Source organism: Caloenas nicobarica, chromosome 9 (assembly GCF_036013445.1).
Source record: "Caloenas nicobarica isolate bCalNic1 chromosome 9, bCalNic1.hap1, whole genome shotgun sequence".
Classification (NCBI taxonomy): domain Eukaryota; kingdom Metazoa; phylum Chordata; class Aves; order Columbiformes; family Columbidae; genus Caloenas; species Caloenas nicobarica.
The window spans coordinates 16745641-16766283 of NC_088253.1; the positions used below are offsets into that span (position 1 = coordinate 16745641).

At 42.4% G+C, this 20643-nt stretch overlaps 1 protein-coding gene across 1 annotated transcript in view; it reads right to left on the reverse strand.

The window, feature by feature from the left end:
- Positions 1-20643, reverse strand: part of RANBP10 (RAN binding protein 10) — a 70192-nt gene that overhangs the window by 35102 nt on the left and 14447 nt on the right. The window contains exon 3 of the mRNA XM_065640964.1: positions 16746-16798. Within this exon, the coding sequence (XP_065497036.1) occupies positions 16746-16798 (53 nt within the window). The remainder of the gene's footprint in view (positions 1-16745; positions 16799-20643) is intronic.

Genomic DNA, 20643 nt, shown 5'->3' on the forward strand with positions numbered 1-20643 from the left:
TAAGTGCGTGTAGATATTGACACCATCCGCTGTATCCTGTGACATGCAAATACACAGGCAGAACCACTCTGCAGGTGGGACCTCAGCAACTAGTGAACACTTCAACCTCCAAACCCAAAATATATGTATATTATTTATTAATAGCCAGACAGATGCAGAATAGCTCAGACCGTACAATCAACCAGAGAACGGGAAAAAAGAGAAAACAGAAACCATTAGAAGGGCTTGGGAGATGTTTTTCTATGTCCAGCATCAAACCAAAGTTCCGTTTGGCCTGCTAACAAGAAAAAGAAGGTATGTTGATCTTCTTGGCAGACAATCTCGATCCCAACACGCAGTGAAAAAAAAAGGACCAGCAAGCTCCATTGCTGCTGCTTGATAAACAGGCCAGAATTATGCAATGCCAGACCACATGGCAGAAAAGACTTGAGTTAACTTCAGGACACAGTTACAGGCTCAACTCAAATGTTCACTCCTAAGCGAGCACCGGAGCCAGATGAAGTGTGCTGCCTATTACCCCTAACCACCCTACACCCGTCCCTGCTCAGTCCCACCTCGACGATTCAATGTCAGTCCTGTTTTAACTTTTTGGGCAGATCCTAAAACGAGCCTATGTTCTGTTTCTGAGATCAGGCTCTGCCTCACAAAGCAACAACTGGAACGTCGTACTGCTGGGACACCATTCACCTCTCAGCCCTTGGGAAATTACACATCATTTTAGCCTTCCATTTCAAGAGTGTCAGCAATGTGCGCTGAACTGCTTCCAGTAGGCACTGGGTAAAACTGGCATCACACATCTAGGAACACTGGGACCTGGATATGCTGCTCAACTTCAAAAGCACGTAACATCAGGCCATGTACAGGGGCAATGCAGTGCAGGACGCTCTGATGGAAATTACCAGGAGCAATAGGACTTTTCTGGCCTGCTGCTCCTTCCACAGTGTGGAGAAGAATGCAAACGGATGACATCCCCCCCATGCATCAAGGTTCAAACATGCTAGACTTGCCAGAGAGCACAAGAGAACTGGGAAGGCAACATTCATAAGGATCATGGAAAAGATGGTTGTTCAGTAAGTTATCGCCTAACATCTCAGATTCTTCCTGGTCTGCCACTTGCCAGGCTTAAAAAGATGGCAGACAGGTGGACTTTACCATTGACTTGTGGATGACTCCCTGTTCACATGCATTCCAGGAGAGAAATATGTTCCACTGCAACTCAGCCCATACATTCAAGGAAACTGGTACCTGGTACAGAAGCTGCTGCAAAGGGCAGGACCTTGCTCACAACATAAATTCACTGGTAACCTGACCTGTGATCAGGAAAAGTGCTGCCAGTGAAGTATATATTTGACCACATAAAGATGGAAGTTCCTCAGAAAGAATATGAAGCAAAATTTGTAAATAGTGGGTTTCTCTCTGTTATATCCCAAGTAATGTGGAAGTTTGGAGGCTTATTCTTCAGAACAGACTTCAGTGACTGCTCTACAGTCTTTGCAGTGTCTGTATCTTTCCAACTTTTAACTGTACCTATTTTACCTACTTTCTCTCTTTGTATTTTGAAACACTTTCCATTTTTCTCCCCTCGCTGCTCTTGTCCAGTATTTCGCCTGTGGCGTTCCTCTTCCCTCTCCTCTGCCAGCAATCTGAGCTTCACACAGCTGCCCAGGCCAGGGCAAGCAGTGCACAAGCATTAGCCGCCGAGGGACAAGAACTTGTGTCAACACACTGAAATAAACCAAACCAAATGATTTTAATAAGATTTATTGAATCCAAAGTCGAGCAGAAACAGATGTACATGCTTGCACAGTGCTTGGGAAGGGGGATGTTGAGGTTGGAGCCAGCTACAGAGCCCCAAGTCGCTGCTGGACCGTGTTCAGAGCCAGCTCCATGCACTGCACTGTGCAGCCTGCTGATGCTCACCCAGCTCTGGGTCTTTAGTAGCAGCAGAGCGTCATGTCAGTGGAGGGGAAAGTACATTAAACAGAGGCTGAACACACGAACGTGGTGTGGGAGAAGCAGGATGTTGCTGTTCAGAGCTGCTTCTACAATGTTCTGGGCACAGCAGACCCAGGCCGGGACTGTCTGAGGGGACAGGACAAAACTAAATATGGGGAAGAAGCTGTTACCGCAACAGAAGACGAACTACCCTCTATTGATGGCTCGACCACCTTGCAATGGATTTGGCTCTGGCAGTGGATTTGTCTTTGGTGTACGTTAGCCCAGGGCAGTGAAAGCACACCTTTGTCCCTAGGGACAAAGCTGAGCAGGTCATGGTGCTCCTACAGCCTTAGAAGCTAAAGGCCTGGTCAAGAAAATCCTGTTGCCCCAGGAAGCATCTGGGATGCTGCAGCATCTCAGCTGTAGTCCAGTTTTATAGCATCTATGCCAAACCATGTGAAGTTGCATAAACACTAGGTAAGAGCAAGGAGGTAGCACTGTTGTTCTTCATTCAACCAAGTTTCAGAATCAGATCAACTATTAATGTTGCGACACATCTTTCTGTTTCCATAATCTGCCTACAAAATAGCTGCTCAGTGGCTCCAGGAACCCATGCTAGAGATCTGGGTTGGTGGGAATAGGGGGCATGGTCCCGGCATGGAACAACTGCCTAGGTATAGTCACACTACCAGCTGCAGGACAGGAATAGGCCCAGGAACAGTGTGCTTAGTGTATTACAGCATCTTCCTGGCAGAACTTCAAGGGCCTGGACATCTGCCCAGAAAAAGTCAAGGGGAAAAAAAAAAAATTCCCTAAAACCCATTTACCCAGGGGCACCAGGAAATGAAGTCCTAACTAATAACATTTCACTTTTTATCTGTGCACCCTTTTTCTCATAACAGCTTCTACTTCTTCTGCAAGGTGGCAAAATTGCTTCAGATGCAGAACAGGCCCAAATGCTGCACTGCAGCATCAATGGATATACAGAAAATAAAACCACTTAACCTCACAGAGGACAAACTTCTTACAGTAGGGATTGGACATGCTCAGTTCTCATAGTCTTTGTAGTATCACACTGAATCATGTACAAGGTACTGGTGAACACACCACTGCACACATCCCAGGGAGGGACTGCTGTTCCGTGGCCTCCCTCTCACCCCAGATCCCAGCAGATCAAGTAGATCCACCCAAGGCCAGTTTGGCCCCTACAAAGCAACACCAGCTGATGCTAATCAGAGAGTGCAGGACTCTTGGCGGGTCTGGCTGTAGGTTTGGCTCAGAGGTTATTCCATGTTTTTTGAATAAAGTACTTGCACTTGCAACTGTAAAAAAGACAAAGCTCAGACCAAATCCTCATGGCAGAAGGACTTAAAAATGTGGCAAGCATCCAAAGGAAAAAAAAATCCCATCATCTCTCTCACATTATCAGAGAACAGGAACAAAAGGCCACACTGACCCAAAAATCAAAAAGACTCCAAGAAAGCAAGCTAAAAAGGCCTGCAAGAGTTTGGGACATCCAGCAGAATGTGGGTGCTAACAAGCATTGCCTGATCCTCCACAAAGGCTGTAAGCAGAAAGTAACACTGTAAAATTTCTTTTAACAATATTGATCTGGCATGGTGATTTTTAGACCAGATCAACAACTCCTACCTTTTGACAGCTACTGCACGTTAGGCTTCAAAACAACATCAAACCACAGTCTACACTTAATTATCTAAAGTGACACTACCCATTGACTCATAAAGAGAAAACACAAAACCAGAAGGCTCTGGATGGCTGCAACACAGGCAATACCTCATCAACAGGAATGGTCTGTTCCACCTGCCTCAGAGATTGGTTAATGAACCTGTTTCACTATTATTTAGCACGCACCTCACCGCAGAGTAATCGAGATTAAAATCCTACTTCCTTGAGTGAATAAACACGGCAAGCCCTCCTAACTTACAAGCTTGATGGGTCATCTTCTGCCACAGACAGAACATGAACTGGTCTTTCCTATACTGGAGATGTCAAGACAAGCTATTATACAAGCCATTTATAGCCCTGCGAAGAACACAACATGGTTAAAGCACAACTACAAAACAGGTTGGTTCTATCTACAAAGGCAAGGCTCACAAAGAGCTCTAGCATGATCAGGTCACCACTGTACTATTAGACCTATTATGTTCCCTGACACAACACACTGGAGGGGGTGGGGGGAAGTGAAGGGGTATAAATCAACGCAGGACAGGGATAAAAAAGAAAAAAGTCAGATGAGGAGTTTTCCCATTTATCTGTTAAGTGGCAGGGGCAAATAAGAAGCTGGATACAAAAGCTTATCATATACACAGGTTTCAAATCTCATCATACTAAATAATTCACAGTTTCATCTACAGGCCAACTTTTCAACTTTTAGCTGATGGGCAAGAACACCTCTATAAAATATTCAGACATCTTCAGGAAAATCTTGCAAGGTAATGGGCAAAAGCCATTTTAGAGAGACGCTGAGGCAGGGCAGCTAAATCACTCAGCCAAAAGCAATGCTAGAGCTCACTACAGAATGCATGGGGCTAGCATCCAGCGACTATTAAAAACAATCCCTAAAATGGTATTTAATGAGGTAAGAAAATTACAAACAAAAGCCATTTCTATAAACACAAGACCTTATGGAGAGAGAAGTCTTCCGGAAGAAGCACATCTCATGATGTTAAGGGGTTGCAACAAGGCCTTCTAGATTCTAAATGGAGGTTTCTTAAATACTTGGCCACACCAATTAAGGCAGAGCAACAGGGTTTTCTGAAGAGGATCGTATTTATCCATGAGTAAAAATAGCTGCTATCCATCAGTTTGAGTTGTAGTGAAATTTAGCTTTCTGTTGACGTTACCTTTTATCTGAAAGGCTGAAATATTAGGTACAGCCACTATAAAGAATTTTTTAAATCTGAAAAACAAAGCAGTGCTGATTACAACTCTTACTGACAGCTAAATTGCTGTCTCTAAATTGCTAGCTGACTCTTGGCTGTCACCGAGATTACCTGGATTGTCCATAATGTGTGCTGCAGCTGGGGTAGCACCCTGGGATATTGTTAAAGGCCAAAACACAAACTCCACTATGCCATTGCTCTGCTCCGCTTTGGAAATTCTGTTTTCACATGGCACAAAACCAACACAACCCACTGGATGAGAGATCACTACACACAAAGCCAGGCTGCAGCACAGCCGTACCACACATCTCTGAGGACATGTTGCATGAGGCAAAAGTGCAGAACCTCTGCGAGGAGACAGTCCATCTCCAAGGCAGTGACAGCACAGAAATCAGGGCATGGAAAAGTGCGGGACAGCCATACTCCCTGAGCCATCACCCACACTGATGTCTGAGCACTTAGTAGCCAGTGGAAATGCTTGCTTTGGTTAACCTTCCAAGGGCAGGGTTACTGCCTTGAAATACTGATTCATGGCATTGTTCAGCTTGAATGATGTGGCTAAGCGCTTTCCCAAATGATTCCAGGGTGAAGCACGGTTACTGAAAGCTCAGTTTTCAGTCTGCCACCTCCATTCAAACCTGAAGTCTGTGTGCCCAAAAGCTAGTCTAATGAAAAAAAAAACCCAACACACCAAAACAACAACAACCACAAACAAAAACCAAACAAACAACTCCCTCCCCCCCTCCCCCAACAACACAACAACAACAAAAAAAACAACACACCTCTCTAAAAACCTGACCAAATGTCTGGCAGCAGTTTTTCTGGCTGCAGACAGGGCAACCAACACAAGCAAACACGTGAACTTAAGTGGGTCTGAAGGGGAAAAAGGCAGTAACTTTTACTTTATACAATCCTAGTTTTCACATAAATAGCCATAAATAAAACATGAGATTAAATGTAAAGTTAATTCGGAAGGTTATTCATTGCAATTCCGTGGTTCAGGAACTGTTTTTGTTACTTTCCAGCTCCGACCACACCTGACGGTGTCAGGTCTGGCCATATTTGAGGAGTGTCACGTCTGACCTCATTTGAGGACTTGATCATCACCACTCTGTTGTCACTCTTTGGTGAGTGTCGTGCAGTGTCCCTACGATATCTACCCAAATCCTTACGCCATGCCAACTCGTCCAGTATCAGCTCTTAGCAGAAGGCTCATGTTTTAAAACATGTCCCACCTAGTTGTATCCAGCAACGTGCGAGATAACTGAATTAGGGGAGGTACACCTAACGAGCAGAGCACAGGACACATGGCAACAGAGGCTTTGGCAGCCATGAGGGTCAGGAAAGAAACTGCACATGCCTCCAGGTACAAATACAACTGCCAGTTCAGAATTTCTTATTTTGCTTATTCTCAACAGCTTATAAAAACCAGGCGAGTCCACCAACTATACACGACACACCCTACTCAGCACGCTTCAGCACCATGACTTCAAAAAACAAGACCTGTTGGGAAGAAGGGAATGGTACTAAATTAACATACACATTTGTGCATTTCTTGCAATTCCTGCAGAGTGTGTCCATAGTGAAAGGTGGTTAGAGATGTACCCACTAGGATGGCTCACTGTCCCTAAGCTGGACTCCTCTGTGCCCCTACAACTTCCCTTCTGCAGTGCTGGAGAGGTCGAGCTCCTTTTCCAGGGCTAATTACAGGTAAACAAGACATGAGCCGACCACCTTTGCCTGGCTCCGTGGAAGCTGTTACCCCAGACAAGACCAGCCATGTGCAGGATGCCATGCCCAGACAAAGGAGCGGCAGGAAAGATAAACGCTACTGCGCTCATCAAGACCAAAAACCTTGCAAACTACTGATTTCGAGAGAATATACACATTTTAAAAGAATGGTTGATCTGAATTCAGGTTATTCAAACACAGTAACAACACAATGTAATCTCGAATATCAATTCACACAACGTATCTTTTATAACAAAACCATCATAACCATCCTTGTAGACTCACAACCTTTCCCTTCCATACCACAATGCACCCACACACAGTACACCCAGTTAACTCTTTTAATTGTGTACCGGTTGAGTTTTAACTTTGGATGTCTCCAAAATTCAGATCTTGTAATTCCAAACTTTGTCAGAAAGTCCACTGTCGATACGTGAAAAATTGAAGAATGTGGAAGAATGAACATCCAGTTCTTCTAGGAGCTGAAGATGGGATATGAATGAATTCATAGCAAATACAATACCTTGTATTACTTAGCCTTGTCCAGTGGACTGAATAGTAATTAGTGGCTGAAGTGCACTAACTGTGATTCTGGAGCATGTTTGCTAGTTTAGTTTAGATGAAACAAGAGTAGCAAAACTGAAGATGTAAATAAAAGTACAGCAAGTGGTAACAACCAGAAGATTCACTTAAAAAATACACCCCACTTCCAAAATAAGGGACTCACATAGACAAATATGAAAGGTTCTGGCTTACAAAGGCCAGACATCCCAAATCTACTGTAAAGTATAAATTTTTCTTAATAGCATGTGTTTATTACCCAACACTGTTCTAAGCTCCACAATAACCTTCACCAATCCAGATGTGCTCTTGAGTGGTGCGGAATCCCTCTAAAAATCCATCCTGCACAAATGGATCACTAACGCCGGAGCTGAAGCAACACACTGACCCACTTCGTTCTCATTTATTCCATGATGTAGCACCAAAACCTGCAATTTCTGAATATACCAATAACCTCTTAGGACATTGGAAACAGATACAAATTACTTTTTCAGGTCAAAACCTAGTTAAGTTGGCAGCAACAAGGCTACCCAAGGGAAGTTTTTGGAGCATTTCTCAGGCTGCTTTTCCCCCTCAGCTCCAACTGAGCCTCAGATTTTTGGCATTGCTAACTGCTGCCAAGTAAGCTGCATTTAAGAAACAGGACGCTTTCCTAGATGCTCCAGTGCATCTTGCTAAAAATATATTTTTAACGTTTGCTCAGCACGGGGAGGTAGAGCCAGCAGCGGTAGGATCACAGCCCTCCATCCTACAGCCTCCGCAGGTCAGAGGCTCTGCCGCTTTGATCTTCCACATCTCTGGAGTGATTAACAGCATCCCCCTTGATTTATTGTGAATTAACTTGTGGTGGTCTCTACTTCAGGTTCCCACTGCAACAGGCTTTCTTCACAAGAAGTCACTGCCCTTTCATTTCAGATCACTTCACCAGCATCATGAGGATTTCTGTAGGTGCTCTCATCCCATTGTACACTGGGGCATTAATAACCCTGGTGCACTCATCACAGCCTCTTTAACATGTCACCAGCAACAAACCAGATACAGCCAGAAGGCATTTGGCCCAGAAACGTCCCAAGATAAGATTCTCTTCCATCACCCACGTCTGAGTTTTCCTCATGACACCCTTCCACAGCCCAGGCATTGCCACTACAAGCACACAGCCCTTCTCAAAATAGCTAATAGCCCTTCTGAGTTCAGTAGCTTCACAAATCTTCGATCCCTTGATCATTTGGACTATAAAGTATCAGACATCAGCAAAACAAGCATGTGCTTTCATTGACATTTATTTTCAATGCTTCACTACGTGGCTGAATGAAACAAAGCTCAGTGCAAACAAAAACCCAATCAAGTTCAAATATTGTCTGACTAATCACCAAAATAAAAGGTATCCAAGCCATCATCTTCAAACAACTTGAAAAAAGGCCGAGACAGATAAAAAAACTAGAGAGATGCAGGCAGCCAAGCTGGCTTCAGCCCAGTCTGCCCAGCAAGATGCTCTTTCAGAAAAAGTCTCCATGATCAGTGGATAACTTAATTGGAGGGCACACTCAGCCTTTAATTAAGGTTTTCAGCACACATCTTAGGTGAGAGCAATATTTGTTTCTATCAAAAATAATCTCAGACCACTGCTACCCACACGTTCAAGTTTCACGGAAGAGTTGTTTCAACCTGCACAGTCTGTGTGATCAGCTGGGCCAGAGAACAGACCCAAGTTAACAACAAGCCCAAAATCCAGCAATGCCCCCCCTCCATTATCATTAACCCAATTACATGATCCAGTTCACATAGCCGCACAAACTGGTTTGCTGGGATAAATGAGAGGGTACCAGCAGCATAAGCAAGTTTGTGGGTAGGAACTGGCATGGCCAGCTGAAGAGCTGCACATGTAACTAAGTTCTGGAGGTGTTTACGTAAGTAGTTCTGGCAAAATGCACATCTATTTATTATTTCTTTTAAAAAGATATATATATATATCTCAAACCTATATTTTCCTTAACCTGACATACAACAATTAATTGCCATCTTCTAGGATTTATGCAGGTACTAAATAAGTGATGTCTTTCTGAAATTCCTTATGGGTACAACAGTTACCTGTATGCAAATCACACACCAAAATGAAGATTTGGGTACTATTCAATGTGGGCTATACTTACTGCCCAAATAAAATAAAACTGACAAATCAAATCTCCTCCTGGCTGGCAAAGGAAAGGTTTAAACATGGAGTGGCAAGCAGAGTTGCGTTATATACACTAATTCTTCACTGAATAGCTCCAGCAGGACACAGTATAGATGGTATTGCCGTTGCCAATCTAGCAGAAGTAACATTAACAGATCCAAATTGCCATTAAAAGTATTAAATGTTGAACCAAGTGTACATTTTGGTACCACTTTGATTAAATTACTCAAGTAACCACTTTTATCCCAAAACTCTATCAAACAGTACTCAAAGGTTTCCACAGTACTTAGTCCTGAAGAGCACCCAACAAAGTGCAAGTAGAAAATACAAGGAAAACAGGCAAGAAAAAGAGGACTATAAGCAATGATTAGGTACAAGCAAGACCCCTTATAAGAAATGCCTCAGCCATTCTTGAATGATTTGAGTAGTTTAACTAAAAACCTCAATGGTCTCAGGTTCTTCATGAAGAACCACAAGACTAAGAACAAAACAGGGGCTGAAGGAGAGGTCAATTGAATGTCTTCATGCTCCTTGACAGCATTAAGCCTTCCTTATGGGTAATAATGGAGGGGAGGAAGAGAATTCATGTTTCTCCATGGTGCTCCAAGGTTCTCTACGCACTTCGCAGGTATCTACTATGAGTAGCTTTATTCCACCTGTCATGCACCAAGCACAACAAGCAGCCTGCCCGTGGCCTGATGTCTGCTCACTTAGCATTGACACATGGAGTCTACAGTGTCAGCGGCTTGGACTGCCACTGCTTTCTCATCCTTTTTTCCACCCATCAGCCTTCCTAATGTACCAACGAGTTGCAACACGGACAGACTACGTAATTAAAATTACATCTAAACTAAAAGCAAAACTTTGACTTGCTCTGTTTTCTCTACGCAGCAAACAGAGTAGAAGAAAAGTTACATCTGAGGTATATTTACTAAAGAGACAAGGAAGTGCGTGTACCATCACATAAGGCTTTACTAAGACACTGTATGTAAATCCCATGTGTCACTTTAATCGGCTGTTTTTAAGGACAGATCTGGAAGAGCGTTGCAGCACAACAACCACCATAAGGTATTTTAAGACAGAGCTTGATCAGCTGCATAATTAGTTAAAAAAACTTCATAGAAATTACTTCTAAAGATACAAATATCAAGCTAGGTGTCCAAAATGCTGATTTAGCCAGGAGGATTTGAAAGCAGATTTAATCACTATTTGTTTGCCACATACTGTTCATATATTTAATCCCATACTTCAAGGCTTTTGCTGCTTGCTCTAGAAGCCCGGGAGAAGCCCTTCTTTTCCCGGTTAACCATCTAGCTTCTTCCCCTCCTTCTTCTGCTTAAGCCTTAGAAATTGTCACAGCTTGGCAAGGATTTTCTTTTGCCCTTGTCTGCAGCATGGGAAAAGAGCCACTTCCCAGACTTGCTCTGAATTTTAATATTTTCTTTTACTATAGGAAGTAAGACACTGGTGCTTGTGATGCATCCAGTGGTTAGAGTTCAGAAAAGGTCAACAAAAGTTGTCACAAATCAAGAAAAAAATGACAAATAGGGACAGGGTGAAGAGCCAGGGATACCTGGTCCAGAGACAAGACCACAAAGCAGTGATAGAGGTCTTCATGCATGCAGCTACAAAGAAGAAATAAATTAATTATTCTCCACCTCCACTTGATCCAAGAGTAATGGACTTAAGACTACATGGGATATTCAGCTTATTCATCAGGAAAAGTTTCCAACACAAGGAAAGTGTTGGAAGAAGTTGCCAGAAAGATAATGAAAGACTGGTTTAGACACACACCTGTCAGGCAGGACTGATGCATAATTGAATTAGCTTCAGATCAGACAATTTGGTGAGGTCTCATCTTCTATAATTATTATATTTATCACTGGGACTAAGTCCTTTAGCACAGGTCCTTCATTTGTCATTGGAGCCACACAAAGTGACAACCCAAAGTGTAAGACGATAGACGGAAATGAAGTTCTCTAAACACATTTGAAGTAGGAAGATCCCCTAGCAATCACAAAAAACACCGCTAACACACAACCACCAAAAATTAGCTAGAAGGAACATCTGAAGGTCTCTAGCCAAACTTTTCACTCATGGTCAGTTTAACTTCAGAGACAGACCAGATTGCCTAGAGCCTTGCCCAATTGAGGTCTGAAAATCTGAGGATAGAGTCTCTCTAGTAACCCATCCCCAAGTCTGATGCGTAATAATGTTTTACACCCCCCGAGAACTTCCTTTGTTGCAAATGGTGCCCATTGCCTTTCTGTACTGTGCACCCCTGAGAAGAGTCTGGGTCCATGTTCTCTGCAAGCTCCTTTAGATAGGAAAAGGCCAGATCCCTCCTCTACCTCTTTTTCTCCAGGCTGAAGAAGTCTCGTTCCTTCAGTTTCACACTGTCCTACAATATATCATCTCTGGTCCCCCTCCGAAGGGAGCACACCTGCCTGGAAAACCCTTGTGAACCTCCCGAAGAGAAAAAACAGTATCTTTTTCCTCTCAAAGGAAGGAAAACAGATTCCCCAACAGCCTTGCTCCCTTGATTGTGTCTCCTCTGATAACACGCAAGATACACCAAGAAGAAATAGTCATATCTACAAATATCAACAGAAATCTATTATCAAGAGAAGAATGCAATGGAAAGGAAGGGATCTCCAAACAAAGCTAAAATGGAAAGCCCGTTCATCACGTTGGTGGCTTATGGAGGAGGATGGATGGCTTCCACAGAGGACAGGCGTGTGGGGAAATCTTCATTCCCAAGTGCTCATTTCTATTTTAGCTACATGTCTACAGAAACAGATTGCTCACAAGGACCCTTTGCTGAAGAAAGGCACAGGACAGTTGGTCAAACTGTTTCTGGTTTTGCTGACCTGGCTTAAGGTGTTACAGTCCCAGAAGCCAAACCCCAATACACAGCAGGTTTCTGTACACCAAATTCTGCTGGCTGGTCTGGCTGCATGCTAATTCAAGTCTATAAAATATTGTTGAATTTGAAAGCTTGTTCTTTGAATAGGGAGTCTGAAGCAGGCAGATAGTGAATGAGCCAAGCAGTATCTTTTCATTTGAAAAGGTGAAAAAAATAATCAAAGTTCCATAAAACAAAACGATGGTGAGTGGAAGCTGGCACTCCCCTTCATATGTGCAATGTCGCATAGCAGGGCAAGTCAGTTATTAACCAGAGGGTGTTTAAAGTCTCTAGAAGTGATTGGTCAGATCCTATCTGTGCTGTTTCAGAATCTGAAGCAGGGTACGCCTAAGGGTATGGTTTCACAACATTTTAGGCTGAATTAAGACCTTGCTGCTACCACAGAATCATCCCTCCTTCCTTCTCTGCCTGTCTGGGTTCCCCTCAATGAGCTGGAATAAATGAAATGTTACCTCTCAACAACCACCAATGTATTTTCAGCTGGGCTCAGAAATACGTACTGGATTGAGGGCTAAATAATTTTTTGAAAGGATTTTTTTTTTCAGATGTTACGTTCAGGATGCAAAGGTAAGAGCATTGCTCCGGGAGCTCTGAAGGAAGCAGCTGCCACAACCCCAACACTGCAGAAAAGCAGGCAGGTCCCTGCCAGGCCTGGCCAAGGAGGTGACAAGTGCCAGAGCCAGAGGCTTGCACAAGGGGACAGGAGGGACTGTGCAGCTGCAGGGACACGAGGAAGGGTCGGGTTTGATGACAGTCAGTTAGATCAGTTCAGCTGTAACATGTAATTTCATCCTCAGATACCAAAATGCCGAGCACACGTGAAAACAAAAGTTGTATCTGGGGGAAGAAGTGAACAGATATTTCAAGAGAAGCCATTAGGTTAAAGCAGAATGTTTATTAGTGTTCTAAATGGCTTTCAAAAATTCTAAAAAATAACAAAAAAAATCATAAAGACATGTCAGAGTCACAAAAGTTGGCACTTCAATAAAAATCCCACAAAAATTTCACACCTGCTGATTGAATTTCAAAGCACAGGCCACAGAAACCTTGCGTCGAACAGGGAACAGGCACTCTCCTTTTAAAAGCCGTCTCTGTTCACAACACAGACAGGTGTAGCTTAAGAAAATGCTGAGGTTGCTCCGACCACCCTTCCAAGCTTCAGAGAAAGCTCGGCACTACCCCCACCAGCACCGAGCTGGGCTGAAGCCAAAATAAATTGGGCATAAAGCACAAATGCCCTGACTTGGAACTGGATATGGCCAAAATGTTTATTCTGGCAGGGAAAAGGAGTTTGAGACTGTACCCAGCAGCAAGGCTGTTCTTTGAATTACGGCTGACAGGGTGTGAGGATCCTCACTGAATGCAGGAACAAAAAAGGGACCAACTTTGGCTCCCACACTGGGCTTGGGCTCCCAAACCACTACTTGTAGTGGGTCACATACCGTCCTGCCAGCACACCAAGCAAAAATTGATCTGTGAAGCCACAGTGAGGTAGAAAGGGTCTAAGGAGACCAACCTCGCAGGGTCTCAGGTCACAAAAAGTTAAAATTACACTCTGACATGAAGCCAAGTCAAGACTCCAAAGTCTGTCACTTCTTTGTGAGCTCTCACTCTGTGCTGTGAAGGACCTGATAACAGTTAAGCCTGATACATGTTTCTCACTTCAGTTACTTGAGCAATATGCTATAAAAAAATAAATCAGACTCACTCTCCAAAAACCAGGAAGATAATTATTGAGCTGTAATACAGAGCAATGCAGTTCATTTTACACAGATGATGGGAGATCAACCTAACTATGCCCGCAGAGTCACCCCTGGCAGCATAATCTGCATGTGATCAAACAAACAACAGGTTCATAGGATCAAATTTGTGCAATTCATTGCTAAATACGTGTTATCTGAAGTCTCAAGTTCACTTTATTTTTTATTTCACTCAAAGAATTCCACATTCGCCACATACACACTAGATATAATAGTAGTATAGGCACCTTGATTCAAACTGGCCACAGAATACGACCCATGTAGCTCTTGGGCTTTAAAGCCATTTATCACAAGCGGTTTGGCTAAGTTTTAGTCTCTAAATAGGGGGGGAAGATTACTTTGGCTGTTCAGTTTCAGGCCCACACACCTATGACATTCAGTACATATCATCTCAGGTTAGTATTCAACTGTGTTTTTATAGAAACTATGTCATAATCCCAGGAGAATCCTCAGTTAAGCATAATCTAACCAGCATTCTCCAGGCCAAGTCTACAAGACAATCCCACCCATCCTTCCATTGCAGAAGCCAGAGAGCCACTTCTGGAACAGAACATGTTCCCTTCGTAGCCAAACAACTCTTCTTCCAAGCGGCCAAGCACTTCAGCCCTGGAAAGAGATGATGGGACTCACGCTTAGCCTTGTACACACACATAACTCACTTGGGTCAGGAGGACTGGGGGCCAAAGGAGTGCAGAATCTGAAAACTGAGACTTCTATACCTGTTGATACCAGAGCATCTTGATCTAGACATTCCCTATTTTTTTTTGCAACCAAGTATCGCTTGAGAAAACTGGCAGTGTCCTGCATTCCTCCTTCCCTGGTCTAGTTCTGAGAGGATAAAGACCTGTAACCTTATTTCTCTCTCCAATGGGTACATGCTGTAGTTGTCATAATAATTAACAAATAAAGTTTTCAGTAAGATGCAAATTCTTTAAAACATGGTTGTCACTGAAACCATTCTCCCAAATACAGTTATCCTAGAAGTGTAAAACAACTAAGGAGGGAAGGGAAATCCAGAAGTCACTTAGTCCAAGCCCTGCTCAAAGGTCTAATTACATCAGGTCAGTCAAGGCCATATCCAGTTGAGTCCTGAATATCTCCAAAGTCAGAGGTTCCACAAGCTCTCTGGGCAGATATGAAATTACCAGAGAAAAACAGATGCATGGAAGGCTGTGCCCAAGTCAGACCAACAGATCTCAGGACTTGCCTCTGACAGTGGCCAAAAGACTTCTCAAGGTCAATCAACATGATCAAAGCAGTACCTGGAAAAGGAAATCTGTCTGCAACTGTCAGCCATGGTTGTGGTTTATGAATGGCCCACACGCTGCCCTGACATTTCTCACTAAAACAACAGTACTTACAGTTTCACTGATGAAATTTTAATTGAACTTATTAACTAATGCAATTAGCCTACAATTCCAAATTCCTTCTTTATCAATGCAGAAGGTCCCAAATACTCCCTCATCCATTCCAAAATCTCCAGGCTTCTCTTCAGTAACAAGACAAGGCAGCTGCTCCATTGCAAAATTCAGCAGCAGATTTACAATTAAAAGCATGGGCACCAGAGAGCTGGTTGTTTTCTGAAATCATCCAAGGATCCCGGCTGTCTTAGTCTCCTTGCTGAGACTCCATCTGCAGGCTCAGCAGAATTGCAGAAACATAGCTACAGAAACATGCATTTCAGAAATTTATAACAGAGATACAAAAATCACATATTTTGCTAACAGAATAGTCAGGGATTTTGCTCCAATGCTGCAACCTTTTTAATTGGAGGTTTTAAGGAAAAATGAGCATATTCTGCTTTCTGAATATGCAAGTTATCAGTGAAGATGAAAGCCAAATCCTCACTGAGAAGGCACTTCACATGGCTCTTACTGCAAACCCTACGAAGCTCTTCCTTTTGTTAGCACATTCATAAAACATTCTCCTTTGCAGATACCAAGGTGCATAATAAGGGCTGAACATAGACTTCAGCTTTAAAACAACTCCACCAGAAGTAAATCACACTTAAGACAAAAAAAAGCCCCCACCACTGGGAACCAGCTGTCATTCATCCTGGCACTTGAACATTTACTTGCTACCCAATACAGAAAACTTCTAGTTTCAAACCCAGCCGAATTTCTGCTACAGAAATCACTGTGTTGATCTAAATCTATAAATTATAATTTTACTTAATAAACTGGATACTGTTAGAGAAAGATTAGCAATTATTTCTTTTTATAACCAAGCTACTTAACCAACTTAGAGGGTAACATAAAAACATTTCAAACAAAAAAGCAACAGTATTAACAGGAAACACCACTCTATCACATTGTTCTAGTTTTTCTGTGGAAAGAGGGAGAGAAAAGAGGGGAGACAATATGACAGGCCAATTGTCCTGTCATTTTCAGATTCTTTCATGTAAATTTGTCAAGTGAGATATATAAAATAAATGTCTAATTATTTTGCTACTTATTTTTTCAGTTTCAAAGAAGAGCTTTCATGTCTAAAAGCTCTTAATCTTACCTATCACTTATAAGTTTTATATTAATTTCTATTATCTGTTAAAATCATAATGGCTACATTAACAATACTAGAAACTCAGTTTAGGATAACACTAAATAGGTTGAAACTTCCAGACTTAATACATTAATATTCATTATATTTTATTAATAAAAACACATATTTGCTAGTTCACATACATAAGTTAAAAATATTTCAAATGAACGTTTAACAAAGATTGCAAGCCAAACCAAATTTTAACAGTGACTTACCAGGAAGCCTGTTCATGTTGACCCCCTGAGCAGAAAGTCCTATTCCCATGTACCTTCAAAAAAAGCCAAACAAAATATCAGTCAAGCACAGAATGGTCAAGCCACAAGATTTCCTGCAGAAAAAATACAAAAGAAAAAAAAAATCCACAAATCATTTAAGGTAAGAATGTTGAAATCACTAATGATTTTTCATTCCTTTTTTAGTTCTTTCTTGAATCAAAGATAATATGTCCACTTGCTTTAGTGACTGACAGCTTTCTCATATACAATTACAGCTACTCTTTAGCTCCCAATCGGTAGGAAAAGGACTGGAAAACAATCAGCAATTACAATTCTGAGGTTTGTGGGGGGTTTTTTGGTGTTTTTGCTGTTGTTTGTTTTTCCCCCCATATATGAGAAAAAAAATACTTCTATAGGTGATTAACAAGAGTAAAAAATACATAAGGACAGATATGGTCTATGAGAACAAATGTCTATCTGGCCTCATGTGTGGCCTCCAGGAACAGCTGGTAGTGGATGCACAGGAGAGAGCAAACAGTTGTACATTCCAAGAACATTCTTTCATTGTCCAACAAGTATTTTACACCATTTTCTAAACAAAAGGTGGTCTTTCTGTGTTTCACGCCGCAATAGACTTTCCTCCATTAATCTGATCGCTTTCTGAACCTTTGTAAGCTCTTTGGAAAAATACCATCCTGCAGCTCCACCAGTTCCTGCCCAAGCTCATTTTCCTTCGTACTTGGATTTTCAGAATTGGAAGAGAGGAACGGCATTTCTGTGTGAACTTTCTCAAGGAATTTCAAGTCCCCATTCACACCCCACTCTCCAGAGGTCTCTTCTCAAGGTTGACTACTCCCAGGCTACTCCGTGGTTCCTCATATGACAGCTAATCTGTACCTCTTCATACTCTTGCTGCACTTCCAGTTCTGTGTCTTCTTGGAGAAGTAGGGGGAAACCAGAACCACAAGCATTGTTCACACTACAAACACATGGTGATTATTACAGACATCAGTATGATGATGTTCTCTGTTTTGGTTTCTATTCCTCCCCCTCTTGCTCACTGTTATTCCATTTATTTTTTTGACAGCAGATGAGAACTGAGCTGATTTTTCCATGGAACTGGTACACAAAGAACTTGTTCCTGCATTGTAAGAGGCAGCTCAGAGCCCATTTTTTGTGTTAAGATTGGATTGTTTATTCTCCCCCTGTGAGAATCACTTTACATCTATCCAGCCTGAAATGCATCGTTCATTTTCTTGTCCAGTCACCCAGCACCATCAGACCATTCTACAGTTCTTCATAGTCAGCCTTTTATTTTACAACTCTGGTTCACTTATCTTCAGAACAAAATCATACATGATCATAAGAACCTACTGCTGACCTTCCCTTCATCCAGCTCAGTGTTTTCCTGCCACAAGATTTAAGGCTCTTCAAAGTTTCTTGGGGTGAACACCGACAAACAGGGCTGTGCCAACATAATGGCAACCTAAAACCAAGACAGGTCAGCCCAGGTCCTTCAGCTCTCACCACGAATAAATTATGGAATTACAAAACACCAGGCAAGTGTTAGTGTTTGATAAAGGAAATAGAAGACCACTGAACTTAGAAGAATACCCAAAAGAAGCTTTGGGAGCAGCCAGTTCAGGAGCAGAAAACTGAACCTCCTGATGGCATTTAGGGCAAACAAGTTTATCTCGGAAACTCTCCAGTCACAGAGGACAGATTCCAGGACATTTGGCTGGATTCCCTATTTCTCATTTAGAAGGATAAAAAGAGATTTGTGAGGGTTTCCAAAATACCTAGGATATGCACTATTACGTAGCAAATCTGATATTCTCTGCAGAAATGCTAAAAGCCTGCAGCCTGTCAACGAAAAGAAGAGCTTGTTGAGACAGGACAGAGGACACTATGGGAGATCCAACTGGGACACAGCATGTGCAGGAACACAACCGAGAGCTGAAGAGCTCCGGAGACTCGAGGCCACTTAAAAAAAGCAACAAGGAAGGTTCTGCTCTGATGTAGAGATCTCAGAAGGACAGAAGAGACTTTAAGAGGAAGCACTATGTGAGCTCTTTCCTTTGGAGCCCTTCAAAAAAAAAAAAAAAAAGCACCACATATACCTCTGCTTCTCCTCTGTAATCAAGACTTATTAAACGTCACACTCCACAGTTAATGGCTCAGCTTCATTCTTTAGAACCCTTGAATGAAGACCAGATAACCCCTAATGATTTGTTCCTGGGTTTTATGGACAGATAACACTGTTTTATTAACCCTTGAACAGCAGCCAGATAATAATTTAAAAACAAAGATTTGCATGTGTTTTTTTGACAAACGATGTTGTATTAACTCTTTGACTTGAGCCAGATAATCCTTTAACAGCAATCACTGGCATTTGGGAGCCTCTAAACATTCCTACTTTTGCAGAGCCCTTCATGTTCTCCTGAATCATCTCCTGGTTTTACAGATGTTCCAGCTTGCATCCCATCCTTGATGTTTTGGGAGGGAGAAATACTCCTTTAATATTTCAGAGCTTGAACCAGATGTCCCTCAAGTCATTTTGGTCAACATTACTGCTTTTTTAAAATTAAAGTTTGTTCTTTCCATTTTTCTCATCTAACAAAATTTCAACTTTTGGCAAGGTGTAACCCTATCCTCTTTCATCCTCGTGTCTAATTATGTCAACTACCAAGTTATTTTGAGTCTCTCCAGTAGTTCACACACATTTACACTGATGCTCCAACATGATGTGTCTCTCCTTAGTTTCCACACCATTTGGAAGCATTTTACGCTTATGATTGCATCTTCTTTATTAACTCTCCTTAAACAAGCTTCTTCAATTTAGATAGGTTTGTTTTCTGGCTTTTTTTTTTTTTTTTCTAAATTTATGAACATTGAAATGGCAGCCTTTGTATAGTGCTTCTCAAAGGATATTAAACATGAGTACTTATGGTCAGTGTTGCAGAGCAACTTATAAACACACATTTTTTGTAAACATTTTCTACACTGCTCAGAGCATGAGTCAGAAGTTACATCCTTTCTCATGAGTTCCTGACCAGCCTATCCAAAGCAGTCATTTATGGCATCTAAAAATTTAGTCTCACACAGTCACGCGATGCACACACATTTATAAACTGAATTTTAAGGACATGTTTACAGCCTTCCAGGCACGATATTGAAGATTTCTCCTCCTCATATCTGCAGAGAGTGCTCTGGCTCTTCCTCACCACCTTTTTAGCACATTGGCAGACAAGTCAGCATGCTCATCAGTATTTCAGTTTTCTTATTCCTGCTGAGTCTGGAACCCCCTGCTGCTACTGAGTTCTCCTTGCTACATGGTGGGTTTTGCTGTTCCGATTTATTTTCAACTACATGCGTGAGCAGTCAGGATCACAGGCCACAGCTAGAGCTACGTTCCACGTCTGCATTGCTTCAGAGCAATAGATCAGAAGTACCACCTCTGCCAATTGTTCGAGCCTCAAGGGAGCTGTGATTCAAGGCCCCAAACTGGACACACAATAAAGGCACCATCTAAGTCTGGTGCAACAATACCAGAGTGCTTGGTCCTGACTCCGGCAGACCTGAAAAAATCTGTCAAGGAGCAGATCACTCAAATTACTCTGGCAGAACAATCCCCACCACCTTCCCCTGCTCACATCAGCGAGCCCAAGACCCCTTGGGTTTGCTGGCAGCTGCCAAATATTGTTTAACACGCCTCTCAGCACAAGGAATGTTTCTTATGTCCTGATCTTTTTGGCTGAGCTGAGGGTGAAACTCGGTAAAACCACGGCCACTTTGTCTCCTCTGTCGCAGCTTTGTCATGCGGTGGTGTCAGGTTCCTCAGGCCCAGTATCACACAGCACAGCTCCCCTGGCCAACTCCATCCCTGCAAACTGGGTGC